At 41.1% G+C, this 19,836-nt stretch overlaps 1 protein-coding gene across 1 annotated transcript in view; it reads right to left on the bottom strand.

Annotated features, from left to right (window-relative positions):
- Positions 1 to 1,478: 1,478 nt before the first annotated feature.
- Positions 1,479 to 19,836, bottom strand: part of LOC147572921 (cytochrome P450 3A19-like) — a 38,298-nt gene continuing 19,940 nt past the window's right edge. The window contains 6 exon segments of the mRNA XM_086692777.1: positions 1,479 to 1,806; positions 4,445 to 4,607; positions 7,156 to 7,333; positions 7,336 to 7,369; positions 8,948 to 9,108; positions 17,911 to 18,043. Of these exon segments, the coding sequence (XP_086548903.1) occupies positions 1,711 to 1,806; positions 4,445 to 4,607; positions 7,156 to 7,333; positions 7,336 to 7,369; positions 8,948 to 9,108; positions 17,911 to 18,043 (765 nt within the window). The 3' untranslated portion in view covers positions 1,479 to 1,710.

Genomic DNA, 19,836 nt, shown 5'->3' with positions numbered 1-19,836 from the left:
TCCTGGGGTGGGAACACAGTCTATGACCAACTGACGGGTTACAAATGGCTGACCCCTGCCTCAAAGTGGAATAAACTCTGTAATACAACTCTGTAATTCTGGCTCCAGAATTCGTTCTAGTTTTCTCCCTTTCTATCACTGTGAAACCTGACTTCCATTATCCTTATTATATTTATTATTTGATCAACCCCCCTTTATGTAACTAATCCCCACTCTATTCCTTAACCCTCACAGATACCCCCTTCAAATTATGTGGGTTGTTCACACCATATTTAGGCTCTGGCTTCTGACTAGGCCACCCCTCTGTGTGGATACCCTTCTCACCTAGCTTGTACCCCCACACCCATGCCAGGATGTTCTCCATGTGGACACCGTCACCACTCTACTCTGTCTCTGTCTTGAAGTCACTGTGCCTCCTTTCTCTGTCCCTGGAGCCCATGTGGGGCTGCCAACCTGGCTGTGCCTCACCTACTGGCTTTAGGACTGAGTTATCCAGGGAGGAAAAGCAGTGGAAGAGAAGAAAGGAGAAGGAAAAGAAGGGGCAGGGAGGGAAGAGGAGGAAAATGACAAATTCTGTACAGCTCCTGATACTAACTGAAATGGAAAAGGTTTTAGCTTTTTTTGCCCAATCTACTGACCAATCAGTCATCTCTTATTCGATGTTCATGGTGTCAGGACAATGGTGAGCTGAGACTGGAACACAAAGAGAAAGCATGTTCCCTACCTATCTGAATATCAGGGCAGATGAGATGAAAATATTAAATCAAAACTAATAATACAATAGTAATTGCCCTATCGAGTGTTATAAAAAATGTAGTCCCAAATCAGTAGAATTAAACTATGAATATACTTTCTGAACAATGGGCAAGGTCACTGTGGATTAACTCTCACCTATTTTATCACTGTTGGAGTTCTGAACAAGCGCCACCCACCCAGTGACTGTGATAGTCAGAAACATTCAGTCGCTGCCTCTCACTCATCATTTCTCATTTCTACAGAGTCCCCCTTAATATGCATGAAGCCAATCAGTTAATACTAAATAAATAAATAAATAAATAAATAAATAAATAAATAAATAAAGCAAGAGAAATAGCAAGTGAGCAGGGGAGGGTCAGAGAGAGAGAGGGAGAGAGAGAATCCCAAGCAGGCTCTGCACTGTCAGCAGGGAGTCCAACATGGGGCTCAATCTCATGAACTATGAGATTGTGACCTGAGCTGAAATCAAGAGTCAGTCACCTAACCTACTGAAAAATCCAGGTACCCCAATTAGTTAATATTTTTCTAAAGGGATGTTGATTGACTCACTCAGTGTAATATTTAATACATAATATTCAAAATAAGACACGTGATATGTTATTACCATGGTCACTACAATAATTCTTATTTTCATTAAAGTTTGTTGATAAAATTGTTGAGAAATTTTTATTCTTGATAAGTGCTCAGGGGAGTAGATGGTACTACTGGGGATAGTCATGTGAACAATATAGGCTGAGTCTACATGTCTGGCATTTATTAGTCACCTTCTTTACTCTCCACATTACATAATGCTCCACAGAGATACTGCAAAAGCTATGGAATCCCTAGTCATCCATCACGGGCAATACACGAAGCCCATCTTCATTTCTGGGTTGTACTCACAAAGTAAATTGAAGTCTCTGGTGTTCTGGGACACAGCTTCCTGAAGAACAAAGGGGAACTTCTTAGGAAAAGTCAGGCTCCACTCACGCTCTCATCTCTCAGCTCAAGCTTGAGAACAATGGGTTTTTCTCATTGAATTAACCCTTGACTGCTATATTTCAGGGGGATCTGCAAAAGTTAAATGTGCAAAGAGAACCAATAAAGGAAGCCCTGCTAACAACAGAAGCAAAATAGACAAGATACACAATGGACACGAATGTTTTACAAACATATGAATACTACTTTCAGCATCGTATATCTGTGATTCTTTTTCTTAACTACCAGTTAACATCTTTAATAGAAGTAGGAACAGTCATGTTATCTATTTTCCCTTGAGCAAATTTTAATAGCATGTGTCTTTCAGAGAAGTGGTCTATTTAATTTCAGTCAAAAATATATAAAGTTTTTTTGTGGTGTTTCCTTATTATCCTTTTTCTAAGTTATTTTTTTTCCAGTTTTAGTGGGACATATAATTGACACACAACAGTATATAAATTTGAGGTATACAGCATAATGATTTGACTTACATATATCATGGAATTATTACCACAATAAGTTTAGTTACCAAAAAAATATTTTGTCTTGTGATGAGAATGCTTAGCATCCACTCTCTTAACATCTTTCAACTACAACTGAAATTTGTACCTTTTGACCATCTTCCTCCAATCCCACCACCCTTTGGATTCTTTACTCTTACTCTATAAGCTGTCAAGACTGGAGCATGGAAGTATTTATCCATCACTCATTCAGCAGAATATCTATTGATCACCTACTCTGTACCAGGCTGGACCAAATCATGTTGGCTTGTGTTCTTTTTTGATTTAAATTTTAGGTAAAATTGATGAGTGTTTAAAATTTAAAAACGGATTCTTAGTCATCAAATCATACCACTTGAAAAGTGATACACAGTTAATTTTGTATATGTTGGAGCTTGTGGGGTCATCATGAGTGGGTATTACACATTTTATTGTATGGCCAACCTCACTGCTAAAGATCCTGTTACCTCTCTCAGTAGAACCATTCATTCATGGTGGCAGGAAGTCTTTATGAAGCATGATGCCTGTTCTCTAGCATCTTCTGGTTCACAAGTGTAGTGCAAATGGTGAGTTTCTGAAGATCAATATTATTATTATTGTTTAATTTTTTTAATGTTTATTTACTTTTGAGAGACAGAGAGAGACAGAGTATGAGCAGGGGAGGGTCAGAGAGAGAGGGAGACACAGAATCTGAAGCAGGCTCCAGGCTCTGAGCTGTCAGCACAGAGCCCAATGCGGGGCTGGAACTCACAGACGGGGAGATCATGACCTGAGCTGAAATCGGACGCTTAACTGACTGAGCCATCCAGGCGCCCCCAGTGGCAATTATTCTTTATGCTTTTCAGAGGAGATTCCAGATCCTTGTTATTTTTTAAATTTTACGTGGCATGTATATATATCTCCTGCAGAAACACACACACACACACACACACACACACACACACACCAAACAGGTACACAATTGTCACTTGCAAAGTTTTTAAAATTAAAATTGTTTACAATTTGCATCCCAGAGCTCTAAATCAACTGCAAATCACTTGTTAACTTTCCTGGATGACTGCAAGTGACAAGTGGGAGTTTAAGAAAGGAATAAAATGAAGCACTAAAGACACCCTTGGGTGCAAAGAAAACATAGAACTGACTGGATGAATTAATGACAAAGTGATCAGTTCAGTGCCACAACCCTTGACAGCAGCCTGTAGTAAGTGACAACATAACAGAGGAGGGAATGGGCTCTGGTGCATGGGGAGGTATCAGGGAGGAGTCTGGGGACTGACTAGGACTGGAAGGATGAGAATAGATGAGAGGAGAGTGGGCAGAGCACTCACAGAGCTCAGACTGGGATGAAAAGGGAGCACAGCCTGGCTGGAGTGGGGCTCATGGAAGGTGGAGCCAAGTAGGCAGGATGGCTTGGACTATGGGAGTCCTTCACATCTGGCAGACATGCTTCACACCAGTGATTCTCAACCTTGCCTGTACATGAGAATCAATGGGGGTACTTTTAAAGCCACACTCTGGGTGAATTGTGTTAGAGTTTCTGAGATGGCCCGGGCATCAGGATTTTTTTTTTTTTTTTAATTTTTTTTTCAACATTTATTTATTTTTGGGACAGAGAGAGACCGAGCATGAACGGGGGAGGGGCAGAGAGAGAGGGAGACACAGAATCGGAAACAGGCTCCAGGCTCTGAGCCATCAGCCCAGAGCCTGACGCGGGGCTCGAACTCACGGACCGCGAGATCGTGACCTGGCTGAAGTCGGACGCTCAACCGACTGCGCCACCCAGGCGCCCCTAGGATTTTTAAAAGAATGCCACTGATGTCAATATACAACCAGGGGTTGAGAACCACAGTCATGTGAGTGTAAGTTGTGGAGAAGAGCATTGCTCAAAATTCCTGTCGTAATCACTGTACCTCATGACTGTGTACAACATTTTCCCATCCCTTCAGTGGACTTGAAAGAAATTTAAAATATTGCTCAAGTTCAAAGGTCTGTGCATAATTATGTGATGCTAACTGGACTGACTCTAGGTAACCCTTATGGTTGGTTGTTCATAAGTCCAGTGTGGCACTCAAGTCTGAAGGACCCTTAGGTTGCAGTTCCAAATAGAATCTCTGCCCAAAGGAACACGTTATTAAGGGTAAGTGAACTCCCACACCCACACCCATTCCATATCCCTTAATTTAAAAAAACACCAGAAAAACATTCTTTATGCAGAAAGTTATTTCTCTGACCTGTGTTTCTTTAAAAGGCTTGAAGGAGAAGTTCTGCAGGACTCTGATGAGGGCAAGTTTCATGTTCATGATCGTGAACCTCATGCCAATGCAACTTTTGGGTCCAGTTCCAAAAGGTAGGTATATATAAGAATTTATTCTGTCCTTGTTCTTCTTGCTGAACCTGGTTCCATAAAATAAGTTGTAAACAAGTTAGTGAAACATAAAAACCACAAGAGCTACATGTTTGGGGTTTTCAACCAGGACTACACAGGACACTCTTGGGGGGGGCTGATCCCTGAAATCCTTCCATGCTTATTCTGCAGTGACAACTGTAAGTTACAGATCCTCTGCATTACCCTTACCCTGTGGGAGCAGTCAGTCTTGTTGAGGAGATGAGATGAATGTTGTTAAAAGGAAGGGTTATCTTAAACACTAGAATTACAGTTAGGGTGGGGAGATGTTCACACTCTGAAAGGCGAGCAGGCAATGAGCCTGACTGAAGGAAAGGTAGGTTCCTGCCTCCACTGACTTACATTGGTCATGTGCCCATGGAAGAAGGAAGCAGGAGAAATGCCTCCCATGATTCATATTGTAATTTTTCCCTTCTCCTCCCTCCCTCCCACCTTGAATCCCCCCCAACCACTTTGACAGAGCTGCCTGTCAGAATATTTATATGGGCACATGATGCTGCTTCACTGTAGTCATACTCACTGATGTGTATAATAAGTATAATCACTGAATTCTTGGCCACCTGTTTCATGAGGCTAAAAGTTCCTGAAGGTTAGCCCTATGTTTTATTCAAAACTGATTCTACAATATTTGATTATATTAAGGGAAAATGTGGATTTGGGGAAAGTGATAATGACATTGTGGTGAGGTATTTTTATAAAGTCCTTATATTACAGACAACATTCTGGAATGATTACAGATGATGTACTTAAGGTAATATGGAAATCAGATGAATTACCATGGTGTGTGGATGGGGCAGCTGACATAGGTTAGTGGTTGTTAAGCGGGTGATGGGCACATATAGATACATTAAAAGTATTTCATAGGGGTGCCTGGGTGTCTCAGTAGGTTAAGTGTCCAATTCTTGATTTCAACTCAGGTCATGATCTCATGGTTCGTGGGTTCAAGACCCAGGTCGGCTCTTCACTGATAGTGTGGATCCTGCTTAAGATTCTCTCTCCCTCTTTCTCTGCCTCTGCCCTGCTCACACTGTTTCTCTCCCTCTCAAAATAAATATATGAACTTAAAAAATTGTTTTAAAAAAGTATTTCATAGTCGTGTGCCTATAGTGTATGCTTGTGCATGTGTCAAAAATTCTCTATAATGTACATTTTTTTTTAATTTTTTTTCAACGTTTATTTATTTTTGGGACAGAGAGAGACAGAGCATGAACGGGGGAGGGGCAGAGAGAGAGGGAGACACAGAATCGGAAACAGGCTCCAGGCTCTGAGCCATCAGCCCAGAGCCTGACGCGGGGCTCGAACTCACGGACCGCGAGATCGTGACCTGGCTGAAGTCGGACGCCTAACCGACTGCGCCACCCAGGCGCCCCTATAATGTACATTTTTAACATGTGGATTTCTCACTTCCTTGCCCCATCCCTGACACACATAGGTAAACACTTCATGTCATGACTGAATGAATCACAGAGAAGTACCAGGAATCTCTAGTTTCTGTTTGACAAGCTACAGGAACAGGGACTGCTGAGCTTGTGGGAACCACCAGATCTTCTGGTCCAGAAAACAGGTGGCTTGGTCAATTCTGACTTCTTTTAGCAAGTACTATATGTAGGCATGATGCTAGCACTAGGGGCACCATGCAACAAGACAAGGGCCCTGCAATCAGGGAGCTTAGAGTCAGGGCTAAAAGTCTGGATCCCTACAAAGTTCACTCCAAATTTTTCTCACCAATACAATAAACAGGAAAGTACCAACTGTTTGCAGAATTCAAGCTGTGCCCAAAGCCAGACTCTGCTCTGGATTCCCAGAGGGAAAGCTCAAGACCCCTCCTCCAAGTAGGATGTCTCAGATGGCTAGAGAGCAGATGACTTTGCTTTGGACTAACCCCAGATACCAAGAGAGGTGGGAGATGGCACAGGACTGCAGCCACAGACAGCACAGGACCTGTGTGTGCCCCCATCTCATGAGGTTTCTCCCCCTGCCAGGGAAGATGACTCTCAGTTCCACAGTCTCTGCTCTCCCACTAGGGCTAGTGGAAAGGGTGGCCAAAGTTTACAACATGGAATTGTAGGGGAGTAGGGATATAATTCAGAGCGCTATAGAGGACAGAAACACTTAAAGGAAGGCCTATTTCTTTAAATGAAATAGTGGGTAAGTAAGTTATGGTATATACATATAATCAGACACACACAATTATAGTATGCTGTTATTGTTTGCTGTTACAGTAAGTTGTTCATAAAAATATGCCATCCTTATTTTTAGCAATCCTTATATGCCTAGATAAATGTCCACAAGGACACACATGACATATTAATAATTTTGACATATCGGGACTGAGGATGAGTCTAGTTTCTTTTGTCTCGTCTATAGTTTATAAATACAGACAACAAAGAATGATCATTGAATAATAAAAAAAAAACTTCTAAGAGCAAAAAAATGTACAAATAAATAACTGCACAATCACACATTTGTCATCTATACTGAGATATCAGAATCTCCTCCAATATGAGGGTGGGTTCCCTTTTCCAGGGTTCCTTGTACCTTGTAGGATGGAACTCCTCAGGCTCTGACCAGAGTTCCAGGTCTCGGTGAAGAATAAAGGTTGGCACCACCACCACTGTCCCTTGGGGAATGAACACGCCATTGATTTCCACATCTCTCTTACAGATCCTCTCAAGTCTACCAGAAAGTGGGTATAATCTGAGAGTTTCATTCAGCACTCCATCTGTACAAGGGCATCATAAGTGGGAGGTTCCTGGAAGAAAAGAAACAGATTTTGATAAACTGAAATTTGGGATCAACGTTCAACTCAGTGTACACAGTACTACTGAAGTGTTAGGAACCCCTAAGGATCATTTGTTTTGGTAAAGGGCATTTATGAGCATTTTAATGTCTACCATGTTTTTTTGACCTGCTCAGTGCCCCCCTGACAAATGTCCAATAGTAACGACTAGGGGAGACAGCTGGGACATTTCCCTAAAAAGAACCTGAAATCCTTTCCACAACCATGTAGTGGTTTTTCTGCTTCATGTGAGCAAATGTGACTAATACACAATGACCCTTACTCTTTTTTTAAGAGTACATTATTTATTTAAATAAAAGGTAGTTAACATAAAGTGTAGCATTGGTTTCAGGAGTAGAAACCCAGTGATTCATCACTTACATACAATATCCAGTGTTCCTCCCAACAAGTGCTCTCCTTAATGCCCACCATCCATTTAGCCCATCACCCACCCACTTTACTCTTAAGTGAAATATGTCAAAGTCACTGTTTCTTTTCAAAAGAGAGGCCACACACCTGTACCATTAAAAGGAGAATGTGCAACAGAAAAATATCCCCTACCCATATAAACTCTTAGTGGAAATATCCTGCTTTGTAGCTCTTCAATTATATATACAATATTAGGAGAGAAACACTATTATATAAAAACTGTAAATAAATTGGGGAGACACTAGTTCCTTTCAAACCAAATAAAGCAAAAGAAGAGAGGATTGGATGCTTCTAATTGTGGGCACACAAGTTCAGTTCTAGGGGACATTGTAAAGGGAATTGTAATCCTACTCTCAGCCCAACCCTCTGTTGCTGGAAGGGTCTCCTATAGTTGTTGCTTCGGGATTTCATTGTCAAATAAGCCACTCCAGCCCTACAGGCCAAGTCTCTTCATAAGGAGGAATTCCAGTTTGGGAAGAGATCTAAAACAGTATGGGAAATATGTACATACCTCTTGGTATTATATTTAATAGCCAACATTGTAGTGGTGAAGAGTTCAGTCAGGACCCAGGCACCCTGGCTCCTAGCCTGGCTTCTTTAGCACTAGTTATGTGATAGTATAAGAAAGTTATGTTGTCTCTCTGTAGCTCAGATTCTTGCCTCATTATATGGAGATAATTAGAGTTGACACTTCATAGGTGTATGGTAGAGACACTCACTACTTATCAATATCCATGTAGACCCCCATATTTCCCATCCCACATGAACTTTTGGGAAACAACTTTGCAAATGGGCTGTGAAGTGAGGAGATGTATGTCAGGTTAGGGCTAAACATTTGAAAAGCAAGTGAGCAACACCCTAGTTCTTTATTCCTCAGGCAACATGGAGTCCTCAAGTTCCAGATAATGCATGTATAAAAAAGTGGAACCTCTTGCCCTGTATCCCAAAGTAAATATATGCAGCAGACTCACTCCCACCCTCCACTAACATCCATGTTGGACATGTAAATGTGAGTTAGAAGTAAAACTTCGTTATGAAAACCCACTAGATTTGAGAGCTAATCTGTTACTGAGGCATAAACTGAGCCTATCCTCACTCCCTCCGCAGGTGTGACCTGCTCACCCTATTGGGGAAAGTCGCATCAATCTTCTCCTGCAGTTTCTGCTGGACATCAGGGTGAGTGGCCAATTCATACACAAGGAAGGAAAGAGATGTGCTTGTGATGTCACAGGCAGCAAAAATAAAGGTAATAGATTGAGCCATAAGTTCCAGATCAGACAGAGCTAAAAGGAGAGGAAAGACATTTTAGCCAAAACTGGTGAGTGTGAAACATCAGTTTAGATGATGAGAAATCCATTTGAAATGCCAAAATCCCTCAGGGAATAAATGTAAAAGCAACTGGGAATCAAACCGGGAGTGGTTTGTACTCTGATGTCTATCTTACAGAGTTAGAAAGAGGCAAAAGTTGTCTTGATCTGGTAATTCCCAAGGCCTATACTATTCTTGGCCAACTGTTTCTGGTTATGCCACCATCCCCACCAACAAAGTGGGTAATTTCAGGAGATGGCATTTCTGTCTAATGTGCATAGTGTTATCAGTCTGTTCCCAGAGAGTCTAAAATTACTTTACCCCTTAGTAGCACTATCCCTGAGGAATAATTTTACATTCTTCTACCTAACATACAGTTTGATTTTTTTGAGAGAGTTTACAATGATAAGGCTTAATTGTCCTGAAAATAAAGGATCTTTCACCTAAACATATCTTCAAGAACTTAAGCCCAATATTGGGCTAAGATAAACTTACTACTCAAAGTGTGGCCCATGGACCAGCAGCATCTATTACATCTGGGAGTTTGTTAGAAATGCAGAATCTCAAACCTCACCTTAGAACTATTAGAAAAACATGTGCTTTACAATATCTGATGATCTGTGTGCACAATCTAGCTTGAGAAGCACAGATTATACCTTCCAGAGGTCTCAGCTAATAGAAGACCTGAGGCACAACTCTTCCAACAGGTGATCTCAGATATGTACAGAAACTACAACACAGACAAAAAGCTAGAAGAGTAGTGTCTGGTGCTAGTCTAATCAACCACATTAAACAGTAAGAGAAACAATGATCAATAGAAGGACATTGGCCAGCATGAAATATAGACAAACAGAATACAGTGAATGGAATTAGCAATGCTTATTCAAACATGGCCTGAATGTCACCTTCCTTAGCAAATGGTCCTGCTCTGAATACGAGTTGGCCTCCCTTTGGATATCTCCTGGCAGTAAGCATGGTTAGTCTCTAATCTATTTGATCAGAACTGTATTATATTAGGACCTTTAGATATTTAGAGCACTGAAATTAACATGGCATCTGCCAAAGACATGAAATTCACAACTAAAAATAATACAAAAGGAGGGTGAGAAATGTCTACAGAGTTCTGATTTCCCAGGCATACTTTCTGTGATACTGCTGTGGATAGATTCAACTATTAAATTCTTTCTCCTGATTGCCATGAACTCCATGATAATCGAATTTTATAGTTCTGCTGTACAGTATGTTAGCCACTTGCCAGATGTGCCTATTTATATTTAAACTTTAATTAATTAAATTAAATATAAGATTTGGTTCTTCAGTGACAGAAAGTGGTAGAATGAAACAGATAGATATATAGTGGTGTGATGGAGTAAGCCCATCCTTTAACCATAAAGGTATTATTTCTGTCATAGAAACAAACTACATCCAGGCTCTTTTTTTCTTTCAGACACAGAGACCATAATTACATTACTGGTTATGGATAGAATGAAATGATTACATTTATCAGTCCTGTGTAAATATATTTGATGTTCTTATCTTGGTCCACTGAGAGGAAACAGAGGCAAAGAAACCCTGTGGTTACTAGGAGTGGCAAGGAGCACTCCTAGACCCCAGATTTTGGTTTCTTTTTTTTTTTTTTTTTTTTTTTTTTTTTTTTTTATTTATATATGAAATTTATTGTCAAATTGGTTTCCATACAACACCCAGTGCTCATCCCAAAAGGTGCCCTCCTCAGTACCCATCACCCACCCTCTCCTCCCTCCCACCCCCCATCGACCCTTAGTTTGTTCTCAGTTCTCAACAGTCTCTTATGCTTTGGCTCTCTCCCACTCTAACCTCTTTTTTTTTTTTTTTTTTTGTTCCCCTCCCCCATGGGTTTTTCTTAAGTTTCTCAGGATCCACATAAGAGTGAAACCATATGGTATCTGTCTTTCTCTGTATGGCTTATTTCACTTAGCATCACACTCTCCAGTTCCATCCACGTTGCTACAAAAGGCCATATTTCATTTTTTCTCATTGCCACGTAGTACTCCATTGTGTATATAAACCACAATTTCTTTATCCATTCATCAGTTGGTGGACATTTAGGCTCTTTCCATAATTTGGCTATTGTTGAGAGTGCTGCTATGAACATTGGGGTACAAGTGCCCCTATGCATCAGTACTCCTGTGTCCCTTGGATAAATTCCTAGCAGTGCTATTGCTGGGTCATAGGGTAGGTCTATTTTTAATTTTCTGAGGAACCTCCACACTGCTTTCCAGAGCGGCTGCACCAATTTGCATTCCCACCAACAGTGCAAGAGGGTTCCCGTTTCTCCACATCCTCGCCAGCATCTATAGTCTCCTGATTTGTTCATTTTGGCCACTCTGACTGGCGTGAGGTGATATCTGAGTGTGGTTTTGATTTGTATTTCCCTGATAAGGAGCGACGCTGAACATCTTTTCATGTGCCTGTTGGCCATCCGGATGTCTTCTTTAGAGAAGTGTCTATTCATGTTTTCTGCCCATTTCTTCACTGGGTTATTTGCTTTTCGGGTGTGGAGTTTGGTGAGCTCTTTATAGATTTTGGATACTAGCCCTTTGTCCGATATGTCATTTGCAAATATCTTTTCCCATTCCGTTGGTTGCCTTTTAGTTTTGTTGGTTGTTTCCTTTGCTGTACAGAAGCTTTTTATCTTCATAAGGTCCCAGTAATTCACTTTTGCTTTTAATTCCCTTGCCTTTGGGGATGTGTCGAGTAAGAGATTGCTACGGCTGAGGTCAGAGAGGTCTTTTCCTGCTTTCTCCTCTAAGGTTTTGATGGTTTCCTGTCTCACATTCAGGTCCTTTATCCATTTGGAGTTTATTTTTGTGAATGGTGTGAGAAAGTGGTCTAGTTTCAACCTTCTGCATGTTGCTGTCCAGTTCTCCCAGCACCATTTGTTGAAGAGACTGTCTTTTTTCCATTGGATGTTCTTTCCTGCTTTGTCAAAGATGAGTTGGCCGTACGTTTGTGGGTCTAGTTCCGGGGTTTCTATTCTATTCCATTGGTCTATGTGTCTGTTTTGGTGCCAATACCATGCTGTCTTGATGATGACAGCTTTGTAGTAGAGGCTAAAGTCTGGGATTGTGATGCCTCCTGCTTTGGTCTTCTTCTTCAAAATTACTTTGGCTATTCGGGGCCTTTTGTGGTTCCATATGAATTTTAGGATTGCTTGTTCTAGTTTCGAGAAGAATGCTGGTGCAATTTTGATTGGGATTGCATTGAATGTGTAGATAGCTTTGGGTAGTATTGACATTTTGACAATATTTATTCTTCCAATCCATGAGCAGGGAATGTCTTTCCATTTCTTTAAATCTTCTTCAATTACCTTCATAAGCTTTCTATAGTTTTCAGCATACAGATCCTTTACATCTTTGGTTAGATTGATTCCTAGGTATTTTATGCTTCTTGGTGCAATTGTGAATGGGATCAGTTTCTTTATTTGTCTTTCTGTTGCTTCATTGTTAGTGTATAAGAATGCAACTGATTTCTGTACATTGATTTTGTATCCTGCAACTTTGCTGAATTCATGTATCAGTTCTAGCAGACTTTTGGTGGAGTCTATCGGATTTTCCATGTATAATATCATGTCATCTGCAAAGAGCGAAAGCTTGACTTCATCTTTGCCAATTTTGACGCCTTTGATTTCCTTTTGTTGTCTGATTGCTGATGCTAGAACTTCCAGCACTATGTTAAACAACAGCGGTGAGAGTGGGCATCCCTGTCGTGTTCCTGATCTCAGGGAAAAAGCTCTCAGTTTTTCCCCGTTGAGGATGATGTTAGCTGTGGGCTTTTCATAAATGGCTTTTATGATCTTTAAGTATGTTCCTTCTATCCCGACTTTCTCAAGAGTTTTTATTAAGAAAGGGTGCTGGATTTTGTCAAAGGCCTTTTCTGCATCGATTGACAGGATCATATGGTTCTTCTCTTTTTTTTTTGTTAATGTGATGTATCACGTTGATTGATTTGCGAATGTTGAACCAGCCCTGCATCCCAGGAATGAATCCCACTTGATCATGGTGAATAATTCTTTTTATATGCCGTTGAATTCGATTTGCTAGTATCTTATTGAGAATTTTTGCATCCATATTCATCAGGGATATTGGCCTGTAGTTCTCTTTTTTTACTGGGTCTCTGTCTGGTTTAGGAATCAAAGTAATACTGGCTTCATAGAATGAGTCTGGAAGTTTTCCTTCCCTTTCTATTTCTTGGAATAGCTTGAGAAGGATAGGTATTATCTCTGCTTTAAACGTCTGGTAGAACTCCCCTGGGAAGCCATCTGGTCCTGGACTCTTATTTGTTGGGAGATTTTTGATAACCGATTCAATTTCTTCGCTGGTGATGGGTCTGTTCAAGCTTTCTATTTCCTCCTGATTGAGTTTTGGAAGAGTGTGGGTGTTCAGGAATTTGTCCATTTCTTCTAGGTTGTCCAATTTGTTGGCATATAATTTTTCATAGTATTCCCTGATAATTGTTTGTATCTCTGAGGGATTGGTTGTAATAATTCCATTTTCATTCATGATTTTATCTATTTGGGTCATCTCCCTTTTCTTTTTGAGAAGCCTGGCTAGAGGTTTGTCAATTTTGTTTATTTTTTCAAAAAACCAACTCTTGGTTTCGTTGATCTGCTCTACAGTTTTTTTAGATTCTATATTGTTTATTTCTGCTCTGATCTTTATTATTTCTCTTCTTCTGCTGGGTTTAGGCTGCCTTTGCTGTTCTGCTTCTATTTCCTTTAGGTGTGCTGTTAGATTTTGTATTTGGGATTTTTCTTGTTTCTTGAGATAGGCCTGGATTGCAATGTATTTTCCTCTCAGGACTGCCTTCGCTGCGTCCCAAAGCGTTTGGATTGTTGTATTTTCATTTTCGTTTGTTTCCATATATTTTTTAATTTCTTCTCTAATTGCCTGGTTGACCCACTCATTCGTTAGTAGGGTGTTCTTTAACCTCCATGCTTTTGGAGGTTTTCCAGACTTTTTTCTGTGGTTGATTTCAAGCTTCATAGCGTTGTGGTCTGAAAGTATGCATGGTATGATTTCAATTCTTGTAAACTTATGAAGGGCTGTTTTGTGACCCAGTATATGATCTATCTTGGAGAATGTTCCATGTGCACTCGAGAAGAAAGTATATTCTGTTGCTTTGGGATGCAGAGTTCTAAATATATCTGTCAAGTCCATCTGATCCAATGTCTCATTCAGGGCCCTTGTTTCTTTATTGATCGTGTGTCTAGATGATCTATCCATTTCTGTAAGTGGAGTGTTAAAGTCCCCTGCAATTACCACATTCTTATCAATAAGGTTGCTTGTGTTTATGAGTAATTGTTTTATATATTTGGGCGCTCCGGTATTCGGCGCATAGACATTTATAATTGTTAGCTCTTCCTGATGGATAGACCCTGTCACTATTATATAATGTCCTTCTTCATCTCTTGTTACAGCCTTTAATTTAAAGTCTAGTTTGTCTGATATAAGGATGGCTACTCCAGCTTTCTTTTGGCTTCCAGTAGCATGATAAATAGTTCTCCATCCCCTCACTCTCAATCTAAAGGTGTCCTCAGGTCTAAAATGAGTCTCTTGTAGACAGCAAATAGATGGGTCTTGTTTTTTTATCCATTCTGATACCCTATGTCTTTTGGTTGGCGCATTTAGTCCATTTACATTCAGTGTTATTATAGAAAGATATGGGTTTAGAGTCATTGTGATGTCTGTATGTTTTATGCTTGTAGTGATGTCTCTGGTACTTTGTCTCACAGGGTCCCCCTTAGGATCTCTTGTAGGGCTGGTTTAGTGGTGACAAATTCCTTCAGTTTTTGTTTGTTTGGGAAGACCTTTATCTCTCCTTCTATTCTAAATGACAGACTTGCTGGATAAAGGATTCTCGGCTGCATATTTTTTCTGTCTAGCACACTGAAAATCTCGTGCCAATTCTTTCTGGCCTGCCAAGTTTCAAAAGAGAGATCAGTCACGAGTCTTATAGGTCTCCCTTTATATGTGAGGGCACGTTTACCCCTTGCTGCTTTCAGAATTTTCTCTTTATCCTTGTATTTTGCCAGTTTCACTATGATATGTCGTGCAGAAGATCGATTCAAGTTACGTCTGAAGGGAGTTCTCTGTGCCTCTTGGATTTCAATGCCTTTTTCCTTCCCCAGTTCAGGGAAGTTCTCAGCTATTATTTCTTCAAGTACCCCTTCAGCACCTTTCCCTCTCTCTTCCTCCTCTGGGATACCAATGATGCGTATATTATTTCTTTTTAGTGTATCACTTAGTTCTCTAATTTTCCCCTCATATTCCTGGATTTTTTTATCCCTCTTTTTCTCAGCTTCCTCTTTTTCCATAACTTTATCTTCTAGTTCACCTATTCTCTCCTCTGCCTCTTCAATCCGAGCCGTGGTGGTTTCCATTTTGTTATGCATTTCGTTTAAAGCGTTTTTCAGCTCCTCGTGACTGTTCCTTAGTCCCTTGATCTCTGTAGCAAGAGATTCTCTGCTGTCAGCTATACTGTTTTCAAGCCCAGCGATTAATTTGATGACTATTATTCTAAATTCACTTTCTGTTATATTATTTAAATCCTTTTTGATCAGCTCATTAGCTGTTGTTATTTCCTGGAGATTCTTCTGAGGGGAATTCTTCCGCTTGGTCATTTTGGATAGTCCCTGGCGTGGTGAGGACCTGCAGGGCACTTCCCCTGTGCTGTGGTGTATAACTGGAGTTGGTGGGCGGAGCCGCAGTCAGACCTGATGTCTGCTCCCAGCCCACCGCTGGGGCCACAGTCAGACTGGTGCGTGCCTTCTCTTCCCCTCTCCTAGGGGCGGGATTCACTGTGGGGTGGGGTGGTCTGTCTGGGCTACTTGCACACTGCCAGGCTTGTGATGCTGGGGATCTGGCGTCTTAGCTGGGGTGGGTAGGCAAGGTGCACAGGGGCAGGAGGGGCAGGCTTAGCTTGCTTCTCCTTAGGTGATCCACTTCAGGAGGGGCCCTGTGGCAGCAAGAGGGAGTCAGATCCGCTGCCGGAGGTTTGGCTCCGCAGAAGCGCAGAGTTGGGTGTTTGCGCGGAGCGAGCAAGTTCCCTGGCAGGAACTGGTTCTCTTTGGGATTTTGGCTGGGGGATGGGCGGGGAAGATGGCGCTGGCGAGCGCCTTTGTTCCCCACCAAACTGAGCTCTGTCGTCCGGGGGCTCAGCAGCTCTCCTTCCCTTTGTCCTCCAGCCTTCCCGCTTTCTGAGCAGAGCTGTTAACTTATGACTTCCCAGACGCTAAGTCGCGCTTGCTGTCGGAACACAGTCCGTCAGGCCCCTCCGCTTTTTGCAAGCCAGTCTCGGGGGCTCTGCTTGGCCGGCGAGCCGCCCCTCCGCCCCGGCTCCCTCCCGCCAGTCCGTGGAGCGCGCACCGCCTCGCCGCCCTTCCTACCCTCTTCCGTGGGCCTCTCGTCTGCGCTTGGCTCCGGCGACTCCGTTCTGCTAATCCTCTGGTGGTTTTCTGGGTTATTTAGGCAGGTGTAGGTGGAATCTAAGTGATCAGCAGGACGCGCGGTGAGCCCAGCGTCCTCCTACGCCGCCATCTTCTGGGTCTGTCCAGATTTTGGTTTCTAAATACCATTCTCACTAAAAGGAAACAGGGCTTCTTGGAGAAATGGCTGATTCCAGGGCTTCATTAGGGGAAACAGAGGAGAAACCTGGAATGTCTCATACCAGAATGCAAGAAAATGTTCACAAAATGATATGGGAAAAGGATACAGAATACTCTATGTACTGTAATGGTGGATAGACATTATACGTATTTGAAAACCCATAGACTGTATAACACCAAGGGTGAACTGTAATGTAAACTATGGATTTTGGGCAGTAATACTGTGTCATTTTAGGTATATTTATTGTAACAAATGTACCATATGGTGAGGGATTTTGATAATGGGGGATGCTGACTGTAGGCGGAAGCAGGGAGAATATGGGATCTCTTTGTATTTCACTCAGTTTTGCAGTGAACCCCAAACTGCTATAAAAATAAAGTCTATTAAAAGCCTAAATAAAGAAGAAGAAAGAAAAAAAAAAGAACACAAAGTAGCCCACTAGAAAGGGCTTCCAGAGGACAAACTGAGAGAATTGAGGATCTCAATAAAAAACAATGTAAGAGACTAAGTTAGTAATATATGAGATCATACTGACATGTGTAAATAAATAAAATAATAATTAAGAATGCAGAGCTCACTCTAATAATGGAACATTAACTCATAAACATAGAAGAAATGATGGATTTGGAAAGTCACTGTTTTGAAGCCATCATACTAATAATGGTTTCAGTCAAGTACCATGCATGGACGATATAAGTAGTAAGTAAAAGTTTGAAGAAAAACACAGTATTTATATAGTCACAAAGGTGGCCAGCACCAGTTACTTCTTATTTACAAAAGGAATAAAAAACTTTACAGTACCCAAGGCTAGTTATCACAACTTTAATCAGGTGTTCCAAGTGCAGGTCACCAACATGGGCACCATGTGCCTCCTGGTGTGATGAAGCCTTGATGTGAATTTCCAGACAGAGGTTCTGATTCAGTGGGTCTGGAGTAGGCCATAGGATTCACATTGGAAACAAGCGTCCTTGTGGCAGACCACTGACAGCTTAGGCATCTATCGATGCCTTTCAAGCTTTGAACAAACCTGAGGCCGTGGGCTTCCAGAGAGTGCTTCTGCTACCACTTGTATCTGAACATGCGTCTTTCTTCCATGTGCAGAAATTCCATCCATTGGAAATCTTTCTGCACATTTCAAAACCACTGCATGTCTTTGAGCTTCCCCATCACTGGCCCTCTGAGGATCTCCTTGCTTATCTTTATGGGTGTCCATTTCTTTGGAATTCCGGGAGTTAATCATGAGCTGAAGCAAATCCACTTGGTGCTGGAAGTAGAAAGAGAAATTTCAATGACAAAACACCACTTGTGAAGTCAGAAATATATCAGGGGTACAGCACATAACTTATTTTTGGAGAATATGGCTCTTTTACATCCAGAAGTCTGACTAGTGTTGTCTCAGTCATCAGTGAACAAAAACATCCAGCTATAAATGTGGGAGAACAGGATGTTTCACTGACAGGAATTCAGCCATCATGTTAAACTGATTTTTGGTTCTTTCCCACTCTGATCCTCAGGTTCTCTGGCTTTTCAACACAGCTTCCTGGGCAAAAAATTGCCTTCTCGCTCTCATGTCATGCCTCCTAGCTCAGGAGAAAGGTCCTGACTTTAGTCCTTTTAACTCAGCCTTAATTCTTTTTTTTTTAATTTATTTTTTTAAAATTTATTGTTTAATTTACATTCAAGTTAGTTAGCATATGGTGCAACAATGATTTCAGGAATAGATTCCTTAATGCCCCTTACCCATTTAGACTATCCCACCTCCCACAACCCCTCCAGCAACCCTGTTTGTTCGCTATATTTGAGAGTCTCTTATGTTTTGCCCCTTTCCTGTTTTTATATTATTTTTGCTTCTTGTCTCTTATGTTCATCTGTTTTGTATCTTAAATTCCTTATATGAGTTAAGTCATATGATATTTGTCTTTCTCTGATTAATTTTGCTTAGCATAATATTCTCTAGTTGCATCCACACAAATGCAAATAGCAAGATTTCATTCTTTTTGATTGCCGAGTGATACTCCATTGTATATATAGACCACATCTTCTTTATCCATTCATCTGTTGATGGACATTTGGGCTCTTTCCATACTATGGCCATTGTCGACAGTGTTGCTGTAAACATTGGCATGCATGTGCCCCTTTGAAACAAACCACCTGTATCTCTTGGATAAATACCTAGTAGTGTAATTACTGCGTCATAGGGTATTTCTATTTTTAATTTTTCAAGGAACCTCCATACTGTTTTCCAGAGTGGTTGCACCAGTTTGCATTCCCACCAGCAGTGCAAAAGAAATCCTCCTCTCCATATCCTCACCAACAACTTTTGTTGCCTGAGATGTCAACGTTAGCCATTCTGACAGGTGTGAGGTAGTATCTCATTGTGGTTTTGATTTGTATTTCCCTGATGATAAGTGATGTTGAGCATTTTTTCATGTGCCTATTGGCCATCTGGATGTCTCCTTTGGAGAAGTGCCTATTCATGTCTTTTGCCCATTTCTTCACTGGATTATTTGGTTTTTGGGGTGTTGAATTTGGTAAGTTCTTTACAGATTTTGGAACTGACCCTATATCTGATATGTTGTCTGCAAATATCTTCTCCCATTCCGTTGGTTGCCTTTTAGTTTTGCTGATTGTTTCCTTCACCATGAAGAAGCGTTAAATTTTGATGAGGTCCCAATAGTTGATTTTTGCTTTTGTTTCCTTTGCCTCCAGACACGTGTTGAGTAAGAAGTTGCTGCAGCTGAGGTCAAAGAGGTTTTTGCCTGCTTTCTCCTCTAGGACTTTGATGGTTTCCTGTCTTACGTTTAGGTCTTTCATCCATTTTGAGTTTACCTTTGTGTAAGAAAGTGGTCCACTTTTGTGTAAGAAAGCAGTACAGGTTCATTCTTCTGCATGTCGCTGTCCATTTTCCTAGCACCATTTGCTGAAGAGATTGTCTTTATTCCATTGGATATTCTTTCCTGCTTTGTCAAAGATGAGTTGGCCATACGTTTGTGGGTCCATTTCTGGGTTCTGTATTCTGTTCCATTGATCTGAGTGTCCGTTTTTGTGCTAGTACCA

Source organism: Puma concolor, chromosome E3 (assembly GCF_028749965.1).
Source record: "Puma concolor isolate L17-30 chromosome E3, mPumCon1.1.hap2, whole genome shotgun sequence".
In the NCBI taxonomy this organism is placed as follows: Eukaryota; Metazoa; Chordata; class Mammalia; order Carnivora; family Felidae; genus Puma; species Puma concolor.
Note: the sequence above shows the minus strand (reverse complement) of the source record. Positions and strands in the feature narration are given on the sequence as shown.